The following is a 19,467-nucleotide window of genomic DNA, read 5'->3' on the forward strand; positions in this document are numbered from 1 at the left end:
ACATCAAATATACACTGACAATGTATCTAAAAAGACAAGGAAATCAATATGCTGTTTGCTTTGCTTTAGTAAGATAATATTTATTATATGTTAAGAGGCTAAAAATAAAACTTTCACCTTTTCTGGTGCTTTCTCAATATAAAAAGGGAGCTACTAAAGACAAATTTTACTAACTGTGTTCTGTAGTAAAAATTCAGCTTTCATTTATAAGCTGCCTTAAAAATAACTGAGCACTTTAATACCTTTGTCCTAGTATCAGCCGTATTAAAAGAAGACCAAGAATATGGTTAACAGGAATCTAGACACTAAAAAATAGCACATTTTAAACATTAGACTCAACTTCTTTACCAAGAAATACTTTATCAGGACTAGAAGGAAAAAGCAAAAATGAAGCAAACAGTTTCACCTGTCTATCACTCCACACTCCCTGGTGGAAGGGCCAAAACACAGTGAAATTGTCAAAAGGCAAAGGGTAGGTAAGAGGGAGGGGACAGTTCCTACGGAAAAATAACACAAGCAGCATTCCCTGAATAACTAAGAGAGAGTTGTTTCTCTTCTGTGTCATCTCTGCATTTCTCTGCATTGTTGGTATATAAAACTATTCTAATTATTATGATTTCTAAATTTCATAGGAGCATTTGAAAGAAATATTTCCAACAACTGAATGAATATATAGGTTTCCATTAAAAAAAGGATGCAATCTGTAACAATGTTCAATCGCAAAAACTTATGTCTAAGAAATGCTCATTTTACTCCATCTTATAGAATAAAAATAACTCTAAATGAAAATATTTAGGGAAAAAAGAAATGTCACCATCATAAAAGTTCTTATGGTTTCTATAGCTAACTTTCAACCAGTTAATTGAAGAAGTGACAATTATTCACAAAAGACCAAAAAAAGTTCTTAAGATACTTTTGTCATTTAAATTTTAAAATACCACAGTCCAAGTGACATCTAAAGACATTTTTAATTGGCTGGGTAGTAGATATTGTGCTTAAGTTAGCTTAATTAGCGTGAGAGTGGGAAAAGTTTTATACTGATGCAAAATCCAAAAATGATGGAATGGTGCAGGAACAAGACTACAATTGTATTTAGTTGTTATGGAAACTATTCTACTGGCATAGAAATGTATGTGTTAAAAACATGAGAACTACAAATAAAAGCAGATTTCTAACACAGTAACTTCATGAAATATGATTTAGTTAGTAATTGTGAGGTTTATTTCACTGCTAATAAATGCATCTTCAATTTTCCATATATAAATATCCACCCTGGAACATTTGTTGCTATAGTAACAAGACACATTTCTTCATATTCACATTTTCCAGACTTACTTTTTAGAATTCCTTATGAATTGCGATTTAAAAATTTTGTTAATTAGAGAACTTCTGCTGTCTTACTTCAATGTATTAGTAACAAAATATGAAGCCATAGTGGTAGACATTTTCTCCTTATTTAAAATAATGTCTTTCCCAATTTTTCAGTCATCTCAAAAAGTGTTAAACATCAACAGTACTAGTGACATATAATTCTATGAGAATAAACTGAAAGAAATGCTTTTAGAATCATCAACTCTTTAAAGAAACATGAGAATCATGAGAGAATCAATTATTATACTTAATATTACCTTGTATATTCTGAGACTTTGCATGGTTTCTTTCCCAAAGAAAAAGAGCGGACCTCAGAACCATGGTCCAACTTTCTTTTCATCTATAAGGTAAAACAAATAAGATATGTTTTTTAAAAAAATCACCTGCCCAACTATCAAATTTTAACTTTACCATTGGTAATATGAAAAAAAAATCTTAAATTTTCATATGCCTACAATGTTAATTAGGCATAGTTAATTAGTATAGAAAATAAAATGTTTCATAGTTTCTTCTATTAGTTCTACTTTGTTTTATTCTTCACAAGACTGGAAAGGTGAATTTTCTCCCCAAATATTTTGTCCAGCTTATAAATGAACAGTGTATGGCGACTGAAAACTTGATATCCGTCATATATATTCCTTGAGAGTAATGTCCCTTTCACATTTTCCAGTTTAAGACCCAACATAGAGGAAAATATCATTTTAATCCACGCAGAAAAGAACCATATTTAACATGCCTTTCTTACTAATCTTCATTTTCCTTTAAAAACATATTTTAAGAAAGATAAACAGGAAATTTCAAAATTTCGGAATGGAAGAATAACTAAATTTAAAACACACATATTATTATAAAGAGTAAAGGGAACAATGTAAATAAAATGATCTTGAAACATAATTATAATAAGGCATAAAGCAATGAATATGGGCAATAAGGACAGTAAAAAAAGTAACTGTAAAAAATCTGGAGATGGTAAACTAAAGATAGAAAAAAATGCCATCAATTGATAGTTACACAGAACATAGCTCTACTGACAGATACTCAGGACAAACATTCTAACCTGAAAAGTAACAACAACAAAAAGACTTAAAAAACATGAGTTATACATCTTTGTAAGGTATATCCAACATTTATAGCTTTAAAGTATTTCATTATGCTATATATATGTAATACTCTAAATATATTCAGAATTGTATTTTGTCGACATCAATATTGAAGTATTTTTTTTAATATTTTACTATTGGTTATCAAACTATACATATATGAATTATAAAATCAGAAAATAAAATATAAGATTCAATTTTTTTATTCCAACAACCCCTCTCAGCTTTGTCTGCTAATGAATTACTGTATTACTGAAAATTACAGGGGCAAAATCCCCAGAGTGATAGAGAGCTATTCTCATTTTTATAATAAGGTGAAAACCCTTGTTTTGCATCAGCCTTATTTTCTTACCTACTGGCTCACATGGGAACATCATAACACAGCATGCTATACTGTAAATACTGAAGAGGACCAACCAGACTGTAAAATCTTTTTGAACCACACTCTGGATAATATGGACTATGTTTTTATCATTATGATGAAAGTCTTCCAAAATACAGGGACGATCTTACAATATTGGGGGCTCGAGGTGAGGATACGACAAGCTCATCCACAATTTATACCTTATTTCATGAAATACCTACTGGATATAAATGGAACTAGTCTTATTTCAACCCTTCAGAACTTTCTGTACTCATTATATGCTTTAAAGTGATTCCTCTCAAAAAACATTCTTCCTCCAAGTAATTTTAATAAAAAGCAAAATATAAAAGATTTAATACATAGGTAGCCACGTGCTTGCATGTAGATAAATTATAGATCTACATATACACATACACACAAATGTATCCATTAAAAGGTCAGTCAGTACAGATTACCTTAAAAATCTGTTTTTTAAAATAACTTCCACAGATTCTTATTTTCAAAATTATTATGAGAAACTTTGATATTTACTCTAATTAAGTTTGGAATACTGGCTTTCAGAACTTCCCTGGATTTTGTAAATACATTGGTGCAAATGCCATTTGCCACTAAAAGCAAACTTTATTTCCATCTTAGAAAACCTTCAATGAATAAAAATGTCCGAAATGCATACCAAGGGAACCACTGAGAAAGGATTTTTGTCTTTAGAATAGTTTAAAAATAAAGTACTTTCTGTATGACTATAGAAGTCTTTTAATATTATATTGTTTACTAAAAATACTGAGTTTAGAACCAAAAAATAATTCTGCAATTTTTTAAGAGGCACAGAAAGTAAATATGACCTCTTTAAATATAAATCCCAAAGATTCTAGCAGTTCTACACTTTAACAGAGTCAACTAAAGAAAAAAGAAATAATGTATAGAAGGTATAGAAAAATTAAAAGCAAAAGGTTCACTGAAAGCCAACTAAGGGTAGAGTATTTCCAGGTCAGCATTTATCGAAGCCACATTTCCAAAGTCTGAATATATTTTTAGTGAAAAATTCTCAGATTCGAACATACATTTTCCTTAAAATTTAAAGCTTTTTACAGCTTATGTCTTTCCCTTATTTGCTTACATTCACAATATAAAACAGAACATCAGACATCTAGCCACCCACCAAAATTAGAGGATACTGCAGCCATCTCTGATGATACAGATTTTCCTTCTCAGGCAGGCACACACACACACACAATCATACAACACAGGAAGAAAACAGATTACTTACTTTGTAAAAAATCATTTTTAGTGTGCCGTAGAAACCCATATTTTCTGTATTTTTCCCCTTCAGTGATTCTGTGCCCCCGTGTGTCCTGCTGCTTGGCAGTCTCTGACAATATAAACCTTTTTCAGGTAGGTATGTCACAGATTCTAATGTGGACATGCTCAGGCACGTCAGAAAAGGAAGATTAGGGAGCAGAACCGGCAACAAAACTCCACAGTAAAGGCAAAGGCAGCTCAGTATCAAACCGCTTCTCGGGACACACATACATACATGCAGCTTGACTGAGGAGAACTCGAGGGAATAATGAGAGAGAACCGAGAAGATTATTGGAGGAGACTATGCCCTGTCAAAGCCTTGACTGAACAGATTCCTCCCTCAGCAGCAGAGGGATCAGATTACATCTTCCCTTGAACACAGAATGGTGCAGTCCAGGATTCAGCAATGCAGACTGCACATCAATTATATGGTGATCCGCTCCAGGGAACCCGTAAGCACACAACGCACTGAACAGAGGGAGGATGTGGGCAGCAAATGAGACCGCCCCCACATGACAGCCCCCTCTCCCCGTTCAAACTTTCAGGAGATTATTTTTGTATTTTGTAAAACCTGCCTTTTTGAAGAGTTTTAAATGGCAAGCATCATTTCCACAAATAAGTCCTTTCAGAAACATTTTGAAAATGGAATATATTTGCATCTGGTCCTCCCAACAGAAGCAAAACAGGCTATTTTCACTAACTTGTCCTATTGCAGTCCTGGCACAGACTGATTGAATTTTTCAAGTAGCTTGGATGGTTCTAAATGGGCAATCCCTAAGGGAGAAATTATATATTCTTTGGGGGATTTACAATAAAGTAAACCCATTTGGAGCATATAGCATTTACAGAAATTATGTACTAAGTTATTTTTCAACCTGTATATTTCTTATGCTAAGATTTAATGAAAGTATTCCATATGCTTTTCGATTTCATTTGTTTAAAATATAGTTTTCAAGAAAATTACCACACACTTCATTGATCCTCAGTAATCATTAGAATATCTTTTTAAGATTGACTAGTACAAAGTATATAAAGTTTGGCTAAACAGTTCTGTTTCTCCAAAGGGAGCAAAAACTGTGCTCATTGGAGAGTTTTACCCTTATTGTTAATTTAATCTTAAACAGGAGGCACTGGAACCCAAAATTACTTTGACAATATGTATTGCTTATCATCAAATGTCATTTTCCATAATAATAAAGGTACAAAAGTTTGCCTGAAGGCAACTTTTTCTAAGAATGATTACTACACAAATCTAGATATTTCATCTTGCAACTTGCTAAACAACTATCTTCAGAGGCAATTATAAGATTGCTTGGACTAGAAAGGCCCATTAAGGGTCTAGTTAATTAACTCCTACCCTCCTTATTAATGTTCTTTATTACAAGTAAACTATGTGCCTGGAGTTATTTAAGTACTCAGAAATTCTTCAGAAAAAAAGAAATATTATTTAGACTTACTACATTTTAATACTCTCTCCTATGCTAATAAACAACTTTCTTTAGGAAACGATTCTAAATATTGCATAAAGTAGTAACTTAAAAAATAAATATGTTTACCCTTACAACTAAGACATTAAGTCAGTGTAATGTCTTTTACTTAAAAACATAAATGAAATAAGATAATCTAAAACTTTATGAAGATGTACATCTTGGATCTTCTCCTGGAAATTATAGTCTATTATCTTTTAAAAAAATCTTCCACCTGGCTCTTAAATTAATCCTTACCCTCAAAAACAATACACATATGTATGCAGCAGAAGTTAGTTTTCTAAATATAAAATCAGCTTACTTCAAAGGAAAGTTCCTTTTAAAAAAGAAATCTCTTACTCTTAGCAAAAACAAACAAACAAACAAACAAAAAAAAACAAAACCCAACTATTAGGAATGGACCCATAAACCCTTTTATTAGAGGCTTCAGAGAACTCAAGATTTAAATAAATAAGTAAATAAAATGAGGAGTGATTTCCCCTGCCCCCAAACACACACACCATTCTGGGCTATCCAAAGAAACTAATTGTAAAATGAACCCCTGAAATCTCCTCCCAAATGTGTCAGTGGCCTGACAGATATAAATGGACTCCCCACCAGTCATATAATGGTATATGTTGACTTCAATTAAAATCATGCCTACCTTAGTTGAACTAGCCTTTTCAAATTAAGTCTACTCATTGAATACACAGACCAACTTTAATAAACCAGAAACGCTGTCTCGAAACCTAGGATATTTAAAGAAGAAAATATCCTAATTTGTATATTCAAAGAATGCTCTTGTGGTTACATAGCTCCTATGTATGGCTATGAAGTTACAGGAAAACCCAATCCCCACAAATACGTTTAAGTAGGTATGTATATTCATGTTTTATTTTTGAATAGGCAAAGTATTTACATGGCTCAAAAAGCAAAAAGATATATAAAAAGTATACATTAAGACTTTCCACCACCCCACAACCTGCATCTACCACAGTCCCCACTTGGCAATGACTTTTTACTAGTTTGTTTATCCTTTAAGTGAGAATGTATATGTTTATAAGTTCTTATGAAGACTTTATTTTTCCAAGTATGTAAGCAACTTTCCATAATATCTTATTTACAATGTTAATTTGAGAACTATGAAGAAAAAATTTGCCAAGCAAAGCTAGTCAACCAAGTCTCTAGATTTCAAATTAGTAAAATAAAAATGAATGATTTTCAATATTCTCTGAAGTATTATTAATGAAAATTATGATCTATTATATTACTTTCATCATAATCCATATGTTAACAAAGCAAATGAAATCATTCTGACATTCCTATTTCTGGAAGTCTTGGCTAAAATACAGATGTTTAAAACTTTACTCAAGAGATTTAAGTGTTTTAATAGTACAATTGAAAGAGCCTTTGTCTGTCTTTCTATCTGCCTGCCTGCCTGCCTACCGATCTATCGATCGATTGATCTATCAATCATCTGTTATCCCTGTGATAAGACAGAAAGATTTTAAAACCGAGATCAGCCTATAATCTATCTTAAATAAATTCACCAGAAAAAAAAGTATTTTATGCTTTATGCTAGAATGTTAACTAGTAAGTTTACTGAAAAGATTAGCTAGTCAATCTTTACCACTAAGAACATACTTGTGTTTGTTATCCAACTTTTTAGACTATCTCAATGTATGAAATATATTTTTACTATAATATACTAAATCTTCATGTAATTTCAGCTAAGCAATAAATGTCCCATTTTATAAAAAATTATTTCTTGTGGTGACTGACAACTTTTAAGCCTTACTGAAAAATCTATTCACAAGGGGAGTGACTAACAGTGAGTTCCAAGAATGTAGTCTATCTGCTAACTCAGACCCAGTGCTCATCTCATCACAACTCCATTGAGCTAGGGGTGCGAGAAGAATGGATGAGAGCACTAACTTAAAACCAACCAACAAACAAAAAACAGCACAAAGATATGAAAATGTACTGCCCCACAGTCTAAGCCTCTGGGAAATAATGGCAGGAGAATGATTAACTTGTGAGCTAATACAAGAGAAACGGCTTTCTCAGCAATCAGTTGGGATGACTTAAGTTTTTAGAAGAGCGCATTGCAGTATGGGCAGAAACAAAACTAATCTACATATAACAGTAAGAAGAATATAAACAGCAAAAGAGTCTTCTCTGAATTTTGTATCTTCAGAGAAGTATCTTTACACATAGTGTCAATAGAGGAAAGAGTAAAAAAAAAAAATAGGAGTAATTAATAGAGATCTTTTCCTCAGGTTGATCCTCAGAGTTCATTATTTTCATTTGAAATAAATTATTCTATTATTTCATTTATTTTACCTCATTGTCATTCTTTTTATACATCTTTCCCCTCTACTATCTACTCCTTAAAGGTTCACATCTTACTCTACGACAGTCGAAAATGATACATAGATATAATTAATATTTTTGAATAATTAGTCATATGAGCAAATAGCAACCATGGCATTGTTTTTCTAAAGTATAATATACTTATTTAGTATTAAAAAGTCTACTTACTATATTATAATTAGTCAATACTATGAATATTATTAATTATTTTCATTACCTTGCTAACATTTAAAAGTTTACTTCCATTTTATAAGAGTAGGAAAATGTGTTTATGGTCTTATATCAGTGATTTCCTTTATTATTATCATGAAAACATTCTTTACTCTGATATTGCATTAGGAAAACCACCTACCACAGTTAGCTGTCTTGCCCTGAGCACGAAATTTAGATTAGAGACAGTTCAAAATTTCAACATCAAAGAAAGGAATGCCAAGCATGTTGAGGCTGAAAAACGTTTTGAAATCTCACTAAGCCACTGTCATTAACTTTCTGGGATGCCAGTCAGTTCTCATGAAAAGGTTCACAACTAAAACTGACAAGTTAATAAACCTGTCCTGTCACACGTATTATCAAATAAAATAGTATATATGCCCAGCATCTACATTTTCTCTGATGCAAATAGGTGGCAGTATTGATTAATAAACTATATTTAGCTATTATACATTTATTTAGCATCTACTATGTGTCAGGCACAGGAGAGTATATAATTGAGAAAATTTTTCTTCCTCTACTGAATTTATGGTCACGCATCTGACTCTTAGAACTTACACTGAGATTAGTTCTACAAAATTTTTGAGAATATGCAAAATGAAACAAGCTGAGCCAGATTTAGTTTGAAATTATCAGCCAAGTATACAAATATTAAAATATTACTGTATTAGAAAAAAATCCCAAACACTAAATATTGTAAATAAATAACTGTGTTTAAAATAAACTTGTTTGGGACTGTGGGATGCTTATAATAATATAAGCAAATAATACCAAAATCTTAACCTCAGTAAATCAAAATGCAAAGCAAAATATCAAAGCTCAAAGTGGTTTTAAAAATATTTTCTAAGTGTAATTGTAGAAGTGGTACAAATTCTAATTATTTTCTTTAGGCTTAAGGTATATATAACTCTCTTTATAAAAATGCAGCCCCTGCGGATTAAATACAAATAAATTGCAATGTTAATTCAAGTGGTTTTTTACATCATTTCAGATTGGGCCAAATTTGTGCTCTAATAAACACATGCACAAATGTATGTATCTATCGATATATATTCACATACCTGAAGTATGACACAACAGTGGAAGAATTCTACTTATCACAGGCACAGAAGAAAACAATGGAAATGGGAGTTTTCCTTGTTTGTAATTCTAACATTTATTTTGTTACAGAGCTGTCACAGAGACTTAATACATGTATCAAAACGAATCTTACAATACTTCACAGACAGGAACACCTCCAATTCTGCAATAATTTGACAAAGGTCAAAAGTCATTCTGGAGTTTACCCTGATTTATCTAGAAAGCAATTAATCTTTACATCTCATGCTTCAAATCCAAAATAAACTACTAGTGAGCATCTTGAATTCATATCCAAGTTTCCTCTCAAAATTTTATTATACTAATAAATTCAATAAAGTACAAAAAGTATCATGGAAAACTATATAAACTAAGATTGATTTAAAAAATAAATAAGTAAAATAATAAAGATGACCTAGGAAAGAATTTAATTAACATGCAGAAAAATGAAATCAATGTTCCCTCAATGTAAAGCCTAGAATCCTATTTACTCTTCTACTTTGTTTATCCAATTCCATATTTACTGCTGTTCTTTGTATATTTACCCGAGTTTAGAAAAATTTCTAAAGGTATGGTGCATCAATCTTGTATTTTAGTATTAAAATAACCTTTCATTTTAAGTAGTTTAAAATATTGTTGTATCCACTGAATCCACAGAAAAACATTAATAGCAGAGAGCCACAGAGTTTAGAATAGATCTTGAAAATCATCTACTTCCCCTCTGTTCATAAAATGAACATGAGCTTCGGAATCGGAGAAACCTGAGTTGAAACATCAGACTTGCTGTCGTTAGAGTGTAACCTAGTAGGGGTTTTTTGACCTTTATGAGTTCCAGTTTTCTCTTATTTGTAAAAATGTAATTGTCATACCATCTATCTTTGTAAGGACACAGTAGATGCTCAGCACATAAAAGGTATCCTATAAAAACCTTACAAAGTAATAACTGTTATTAACAGCTAACAAAGGCGAGGTAGTGAATTAAGTGTCTTGCTCAGAGTTATGCAACTATATTAGAATCTTAGACTCTGTCCAAGTTCACTACTTTTAACTAATTTTCACTAGGTATCTGACGGTAAAAGTTGAGCGAAAAAAATCAGACATTGCTAAAGAAGGAGAAAAGTGTTAAATTTTGCAAATAGCAATTAAATGTATAAACCACAACTAAATTTTGATCATTTAGTTTATAGAATAATTATCTAAGTCCATATAAATTTGCTTCTGCTACATTTGGGAAATCTGAGGCAAAGACACAGTGATTGGGGAAAAGGTGACAGAAACAGAGAGATTTAGGTTAAAACAAATCAATCAAGAAATAATCACCTACTACATCCCAAAACCTATAAAGGCTGAGAACAAATGGAAACATTACAATAACTCTACTCCCCCAAGATTCTGAAAATCCAACAGGCAAGACAAGAAACTAATAAAGAACAATATTTGAAGAGATATCAAGTGCCAAATTGGGTAGTGTAGGAGGTCAGAAAATGGAGAAATCATTTAAATAGTCTGAGAGGATTTCATAAAAGATACGGTTTTTTTTCTTAAAGACATAAGTTTGGAAGATGTCGAGGAGAAAGAAGGAAATTATCATCTGTGGACCTATGATACATGTGGACATGCCACTATCATTACCTTGAAGGACTAACACTTTTAAGACTTCTACTAGTCACTGGTCTTATAAGGTTCATTCCAGCATCAGCCCCCAACCTTTTTGGCACCAGGGACTGGTGTTCCTATGAGAATTTCTAATGCCTGAAGATCGGAGGTGGAGATGAGGCAGTGATGCTAGCTGGGAGCAGCTGCAAATATAGATGAAGCTTCACTTGCTGGCCTGCCACTCACCTCCTGCTGTGCGACCCGGTTCCTAACAGGCCACAGGCCAGTACCAGTCCATGGACTGGGATTTGGGGACCCCTGCATCAGGGGATAACTTATTTAGTGCTTTATCTATAAATTCAAACATTTAATACTACAGTTAGAATATTCTTTAACTTACATGTAATGGTTTCTTCAAAAGTACTTCCTGCTATGACTCATTCTTCCATTTTAGGGCTAATATGTATCTTTCTGTACAAGAAGAACTTTCTGTGTGGGTGTGAAGACTTTTTATTTTAGTTACAAACACTGACTAATAAGGTCCGTCTGTTTCAAGAAGCACTCATGCTATAAATCATATATACAAGCAGGTGGTACCTTTGAATATAGGGGGGAATGGTGCAGAAAGAAGAGATTTATTTCTTAAGTAAATATTCATTCGAATTTTATACTACCAAAAAACTTGATGAAGAGACAAAAAAATGTAACTCAGGACAGTAGGTATGTACATGATTCACTGATTCTCACCAACATGTCGACAAAATCACAACTGTGATTCAAAAATGTATGCCTTTGTTGGAAAATTAAACTTCTTGTTCTACTCCCAGTCCTTTCTCCTCAGGCCCTGCACCTCTGGCCAGACTCAAAGCCTTCTTCTGAGGAATAGACTTCACTCTAGGGCATTTTGAAGTTATAGAAACTATTCATCACCTACAGAACTAGGGGAAGGGCTGCTATAAAGTAGAAAGTATGTGAGATTCAAACATATGATATAAAGTATGGTCCTTCTGAAAAAAAACTATATATATGCATATATTTAAGTGTGTGTGTCTCTCTGTGTGTGTGTGTACATAGAGAAAAGCCTACATAAATATATAAAGATGTTCATGATGGTCATCTAAGTGGCTTAATAAGAGACTTATCCTTTTTCTTATCAATAAACAAGTATTATTTGTATAACCTTTTGAGAACCTACTATGTGGTAGGGACTAAGTATAAGGCACCAAAAATGTAGATGAGGTCTCTCACATAGTTTACATTCCGGGAGAGAGGGAAGACACATAATCAGTAAGCTAATAAATAAATAAGATAATTTCATATAATGCTAAGTTCTAAGAAAGAAAACAGAGTGCTACAAAAGAAGTAAATAGAGTAGTAGAGAAGTGTGGCTAATGACTTTTAAGTCAAAATAATAGGGTAGAGCGTGGGATCAGCAAGAATAGGCCAGTCTGGCTAAGGTGAAGCGACTGGCAGGAGATGTAGTTAGAAAGGTAACCAAGCGCTCGGTCGTGTAGGATTTTGTAGGCCATGGTCAAGAGCTTGGATTTAATTCTAACTACAACATCAAGTCATTAGAGGATTTCTAGAATGGGAATAATTTAGCACAACTTCTATACCTATCTCTCCTTATTTTTTATTTTCAAAAATGCATATACAATTGAAGACCGTTCACAAAGTAATTCTCACTTGCTGAAATCAGAGATATAGAGAAAAGAATACATAACTGTATCTGAACTCTTTTCAACTCTTTCATGTGGCGATTACTCTTCCACTTCCTTCATCACTCAGCTCCTCATACTAAGATTCACACTCAGCACCTATTCCAACAGATTACTAAACCGGGAAGAGAATTGAAATAGCAGGTAATAGTCAGTCTGTACCACATGCCAAGCTCTAGTCCAAACTGTTTTTATCTAGTCACTCAATTTTAAAATTAAGGGGTATTTACCATATCATATCTCTACTTCTTTGCTCTTTAATTTTCTATGTTCTGATTTCATCTTTATATTTTATAATTTACTCTTTTTGAGAAAGAGAGATTGGGGTCAGATCTCTATAGATTGTCGATGCATCTGTCAGGCTTATTCTAGAAAATGTCTGGTTACCCTTAGTTATTGGAGGTGAAAGGATTTTACCTATGGTATACTTTTTTTGAACTGCTTCTCTGTGATCATAAAGGAATCCAGAACATAATCACAGAAACTCAAGGTTGGAAAAAGCCTTCAATTAAAGTGTAATAAAGTCTCAGGTACAACTCTTAGATTCACTCTTATTAGCATGTAGTCTTACATGCTTAATCTAAAATACACATGTTAGTCTCAACTGTGTCATCTTCTATTAGTTTGCTTACTGATTGTCATAATTATGTCCAATTATAAATATTTGACTAGCAGATTCAAACTCATTGCACTTTTTAAAATAGTGTCCTTCTCCATTCAAGCATCTTACGAATACACTAGAATTCAAAATGAGAAGGGATAACTTTAAATTATAGTTATTAATCAAAGTCTGTGGACTTGAACTTATTTCACTTATTTGAAAACATCTGTTACGTACCTGTTCCATATTGCTGCTAGCGCCAGTAAGAACCATAAATCATATTAGGTTCTTGCTCTAGAAAGTGTACATTATAGTGATCTTCCATCGATTCTTTACTTACTTTAGAGTCGCGTGCCTGCTCTTTAAGTATTCAGTGTTTGATGTTGCTGTCAGACGAGTAGAAAAGAACCTAGTAATCATGCCCCCACTACATGGAAAAAGGAAGATTCTAAATATTCATTTTAAAACATCAATTTACATTTTAAAGCAACTACTGCATATATAATTTAACAAACTGCATTCCTTGTTCCGAAAGAATCAAGAATTACATGACAAAGATAATGCTTACACAGCTCCCCTACCTCTTCAGGACATTGTAAAAACCTGAGAAGATTTAGCATATAAATCTGAGTACAAAGAAATATGGAAATAGATGAGTCATTAGTAGGGTTTGACATAATTTTGCCTGTCATGGAAACATTTTCAAAACATTTATTAATTTGAAAAGGTATCTAGAGTAGCCTTTTATACGCAGTCAACTGTAAGACTAATGGTTAGGAGCATGTTGATATCTTGGCAAAACTAACAAAAATATTTTATTTATAAGTTCATTTTCTTTATTAAGTTTTTTTTTAACTATCTTAGCACATTAAAAGAAAATTTACCTATAAATATTCAAGCCTTTAAGTGTTCAGAAATTAACTCTGAAAGTTTGTCACACTTACTACATGACTCTAAAAAGTTCTTTCTGTAATATGGATATCATGAGTTTCCCATCAGTTGAAGGCATGGTACACAATGATGGCAAGATGACTCCTAAACAAATGTACATTTTAACTTAATTAAGAACTGCTCTGTGCATACAGCTGGCCTGTTCAGAAGTACAATATGGTGATTTGAGAGACTTTTGAAATCTAAGCCTAAAATGTTTTCTATTGAGTCAATGCATGTTCAAACTTCTACATTAACAAAAAAGCCTATAGGAATAGCTGAAATCTACCAAAGAATATAAAGACAAAGCTAATAAAAAGATGTTGAACTTTAGAATATTCTTAAATTTGTAATATTTTGTTAGCCCTTAGGATAAAGACAGACAGACACAGACACAGACACACACATACACCCCTCTTCGTTTTAAGTCTTTCCTTTAAAGTTACACTATCAAAGGACAAACTAGCACATTAAGAACTTAAATATTTTTCAAGAGATGTTAAATGAAGATGTTGGTCATCATAATCACAATGTAAACCGCAAAGATTAAAATTAAATGGTGTTTTTACTAACTAGCTTTTATTAAACAGTTGCAAGAAAGATTTTGTTAGACCAAGATATAATTTACTTCTCATCAATTCATTTATTTAAAATTCTTTAACTTTATAAAATTCACTGTATATTTTATATATAGGTAGCATAGGAAAAGGAAATTACTATGAGAAAAAATTATGGTGAGCCTTTAACCCCATATTCCATTATAATATTATCAGTCTCATCCAAATGAATCCTGAATTATACAATGGTTCTCTATTTTCTAAACAATAAAACAAGAAGGAGGAAAAAAAACTAAAGAGTGATTCAAACATGCCATTTTTATAGATCTAGAACTACCACATTCAAGAAATATTTAGCCAGGGTTACTGAAAACCAAACATTAAGCAAAAAGAATATAAAATTGAGCAAGATGAAGTCTCTATCCTAGAAGAACTCCCAATTTAGGGGGAAGGATAGACAAGTCAATAAAAGAAAAATGACAAATCAATATAATTGATAAATGAAATTGCTCAGTTTATATGACAATGCATAGAGCTAAAAGAAGAAGAGATATTTTCGGGAAACGCACATGGCAATTTTAAATCAAAAAAAAAAAAGGGTAAGTGAAAAATAAACACTAAATTTTAATCTGACTTGAGTGTTCTTTCAGTACCTACTATCAATGATACTGTAAACTAAGTTTGAATAAGCAACTCGTTTTTAAAAAGATGCTCTCCTAAGAAGATGAAGTATACAGGGAAAGGAACTTGCTATATGCCAGGCACTCTTCTGGGTGCTTTACTTATATTAACTCATTGAAACTGTATAGCAACCCTGTGAAGTAGGTACTATTATTATCCCATTTTACAGATGAGGAAACAGGCACAGAGAGTTTAAGTTCCCAAGGTCACATAACTATTAAGTAAGGGAGCTGAGATTTAAACACGAGCAGATCTTGATCTCTAGTTTATAGAAAATGATATAGAGTTTTCTACATATATAGCAAGAAATATTGGTAGTTCAGAAATCTCTAGGATGTTTCCTGAACTATTTCAATATGCAAATGTGTGATGTATGGATGAAATCTATATTAGAGATACAGCAGACACAGTTAAAGAAGAGACAAATTAGGTAGCCAATTGTGTGTTCTGATACACTTATGGGAATCTACCAAGAGCAGCTTGACAAAGAGTTAATATACAGCCAAATACTTCCTTAAGTAAAGAACTGATCCTATTACTCTTGACATTATATTGAAGATAGGCAGCAATCAGGAGGCATAGTGGAAGAAAGTCTGATGAAATGTGCTCATAATACATGGGTTTTGCTTTCTTTTCCTTAACTCCCTAGGAACTTCTAAATACTACCTTTATTCCTTCATGGCCTATGCTTTATTTTCCTAAAATATAAAATAATGAAACAAAAAAAAAAGCTAAGAACAGAATATGTCTAAGTATCGCCATTGGAAGATCCCTTCAAAGAGACTACTAGGTCCTTCACTCTTACCAAAATGATCTGAACATGATAGAAAACCGGCAAAAGTTATACATCATAAGACTCCAACCCCAATACACTTAACAGGGAATTATGACTTCTATTTGATTCTGAATATTTTAATTTAGGAGACAGCCAAAGAATACTTGACTTATTACTCAAGTAGTATGTGTGTGTGCATGTGTGCATGCATTGGCCCTGTTCCTTAAGTTCACCACATCTGACCTTTTTCAAAAGCCAACTCATCTTTAATAACATGTCAATTTGATCTGAGTGTGTTCATCATTTCCTAGCAGTAAACATCACTATTAATACATGCATATCTCTGTGATTCTATCCTAGAATGTATTGCTTCAACTATCTCTAATTATGTTTATTCTACCTCGAATAAATAATTACAACAAATGTAGATTTACATGGTGACCTAGTCTCCCACAGACACTCATTCAACGACATTTATTTGGGTGCCTATTATACATAAGTTAAATGAGGCATGGACTCAGCTTCATGGTGGCTACAGTTTACAGTGTAGTAGAAGAGAAAGATAATGAAACAATTAAAACAAAGCATCAACTATGCTTTGTACCATATCAACTATGGTAAATTCTACCGAGTGTTAGAAAAGTGCATAATGTTAAAGTTTTGACCTAGCCTGCAGGTTCAGAGGAGTCTCCTGTTCTCTAAAGAAATGGCTAAACTGCTGTGGTGGGGAAGGGGCACTCCTATGGCTGCAGTGCACAGAATGAAAGTACCGTGGCAGGTACAAGATGAGGCTAGAGAAATAGGCAAGGGCCAGATTATGCAAGACCTCAAAAAGGATTTTGGTCTTTACCATAAGAATAATGGAAAGCTAACAATGGGTGTTAGCCAAGGGGAAGACGTGATAGATATACCTCTTGAAGAGCTCTTTCTGAATGTAAGGTTAAAAACATAATGGAAGTGACAGTGGATATGGAACAACTGTATGAAGGACTATTCCACTAGACCAGGGACGAGATAATGTTGGCTTGGGCTAGCAAGATGCACCAGAGATGGATAGAAATGAATAGTTAAGAGATATTTAGAACATAAAACTGAAAGGATTAGATTGGTCATGGGAAGTAAAGGAGAGTGAGTTTATCAAAGATGACATGGGATATTGGACAAGAGTCAGTGTTTGTGCTTGTTTTCTAGGGTAAGAAGGATCACAACATCCATTTTTGGTCATCTTTGGATTGAGGTGTCCTTGAGACATAAGGTGAAGATATTACACTCCAACTGGCTCTGGAGGCTCAGAATAAAGGTCTGAGCTAGAAATGAAAGCATGGGACTATCGTGTATAGCCCATCTCCAATTTCCTTCATAGAGCCACCTCTTCCCCATTAAGGTGTTAATCATAGCACTTGAACCCAATACCTTGTCGCGGTGTGAGAACATTATTTTTTTTCCCCATTAGACTGTAAGTTCCATGAAAGCCGTGACCATTTCTATTTTGATTTTTGTTGTACCTCAGTTCCTCACATAGTTCCTGCACATATCAGGGCATCAATAAATAATATTTATATGAGATAATCAACAACATAAGACATACTCTAATCAACAATGACAGAAGTACAGAAATAATAACTGAAAAATATTGTCAGCATAATTTGAAAAACTCATAATTTTCAGGATAAAAAAAGGTAATGTGGTAGAAAATGTAGAATACACTTTATATATTTGTTATTTATTTAATATTAGTATATTATATATAGTGTTATTTTATATATTTATATACATTTTATATACATATAATATTTTATATATTTATATACATTTTTCTCTCAGGGAAAACTTTTCTATATATTTATCAGTTACACAATTCAAGTATAAATTAAATTGAAAGGAAATACACAATTTGATATGCAATGAAAATGCAATTATCTTTGTTATTAAAAGCCCATCTGGTTTAGGACTTCCTGTATCTTTAAAAATGCCCAATAGAATAAAAATTTTTACTATTAAGAGGAATATATAGTTTTAACAACACTTAACATACATCATTCCCCACAGATCTCACTTAAAGTAATATTTTATTTATTCACAGGTTATTAACCTAACAGATAGCATTTTTGTACCTCCATTTTAGACAAGAAAACTTTTGAGTTACCAAAAGCATTATAACTAATTTTAGCTAAACAAAAACACCTTTGGCATTATATATTTTAATCTCTATGAACAGAATAACAGACTGAGTTCCTTTCCATTAAAATTAAATTGAATACTGCATATCTTACATATAATTACTAGCTTTTGTTTTAGCTGCCTTTTTATCACTATCTCCCATTGAGAAAGGATATATCAAGAAATACTACACTTAATGAAAAGGGTCAAAGGACTCAAGGTCTCGCTGAAATACCTTTTTGTAAAAAAGTATTGTCATTTCAATTACTACATTCATTTTGGTTTTGTGAATATAAAAATATGCAAGAAATAATTTTAACAATAGACACATTTTGAGGCATACCACTCCCTTCTAACTTTGAATGCAGGTAGAACAGACTTCATCTTAATCCTCAATGTAGTCAACACTATACACGTGGATTTCAAAATCCTCTTTGGCTTTCATATTCTAATAAATATTATATATCAAAACTGCAGAATGTTATTGCTTAAAAGATATGCCTTTTTGTATATAAACACAGTCTGAGAATTTTAAGTAAATATATTGATGATTACAAAGTACAGTGCAAAATGATGAGAAGCACTAGCTAACAGTATTGATGCTTTTAAAATTATATTTAAAATAAACGAAAGGTACTAAAAAAGAAAAATTGATAAAACTTTGAAAGAAGTATGGATGGCCTTTCATTACTTTTCTGTATTAGTTAGTTAATATTCTAAAAATGTCTACAAAAGGCTGAACAACCTCTCAAGCACTGAATTCATGGCACTGACCTTAGACTTCCTCAGAATGATTTTTAATGCACTCTGTTATTAGTAAAACCTGTTCAAACACATGCCCCATCTGCCAGCACCCCATCTGCAAGAGAGCTTATTCTTGTAGACAGTACAACTCCTGCTTGCTTCCTTCTCGTCTCTACATACCAGCTGTATGGTAATGAGCATGAGCAGCTGAAAATACTGCACGATAACAAAGCTAATATGAAAACAGCAAAACACTTCCCCTCAATGAAGCAGTTGCAGCATGAACACAGCAAATAAGTTATTAAACAGAGGTTGGGGTGAGAATTGTATTCGTGTGTATTGAGGAGGGGGTACTTGTGTGTATGCATTACATATGTGTTAAATATGGGGTTTCCACGTAATCAAAACATAAAAAGAACCATGAGCAGCACAAGGTACTAGAGAA

At 32.6% G+C, this 19,467-nt stretch overlaps 1 protein-coding gene across 6 annotated transcripts in view; it reads right to left on the minus strand.

The window, feature by feature from the left end:
* Positions 1–19,467, minus strand: part of FBXW7 (F-box and WD repeat domain containing 7) — a 171,275-nt gene that overhangs the window by 23,140 nt on the left and 128,668 nt on the right. For 4 of the 6 annotated variants that reach the window (XM_016144577.2, XM_016144576.2, XM_016144578.2 and 1 more), the window contains one exon: positions 1,629–1,711. The exons of 1 other annotated variant lie outside the window; for it this stretch is intronic. In XM_016144577.2, coding sequence (XP_016000063.1) covers positions 1,629–1,711 — 83 coding nt within the window. Of the gene's footprint in view, positions 1–1,628; positions 1,712–4,102; positions 5,985–19,467 lie in introns of those variants that run through there. One more of the 6 variants, XM_016144579.2, reaches the window with a different exon arrangement.

The sequence above is a fragment of the Rousettus aegyptiacus genome, unplaced genomic scaffold (genome assembly GCF_014176215.1).
Source record: "Rousettus aegyptiacus isolate mRouAeg1 unplaced genomic scaffold, mRouAeg1.p scaffold_m13_p_16, whole genome shotgun sequence".
Classification (NCBI taxonomy): Eukaryota; Metazoa; Chordata; class Mammalia; order Chiroptera; family Pteropodidae; genus Rousettus; species Rousettus aegyptiacus.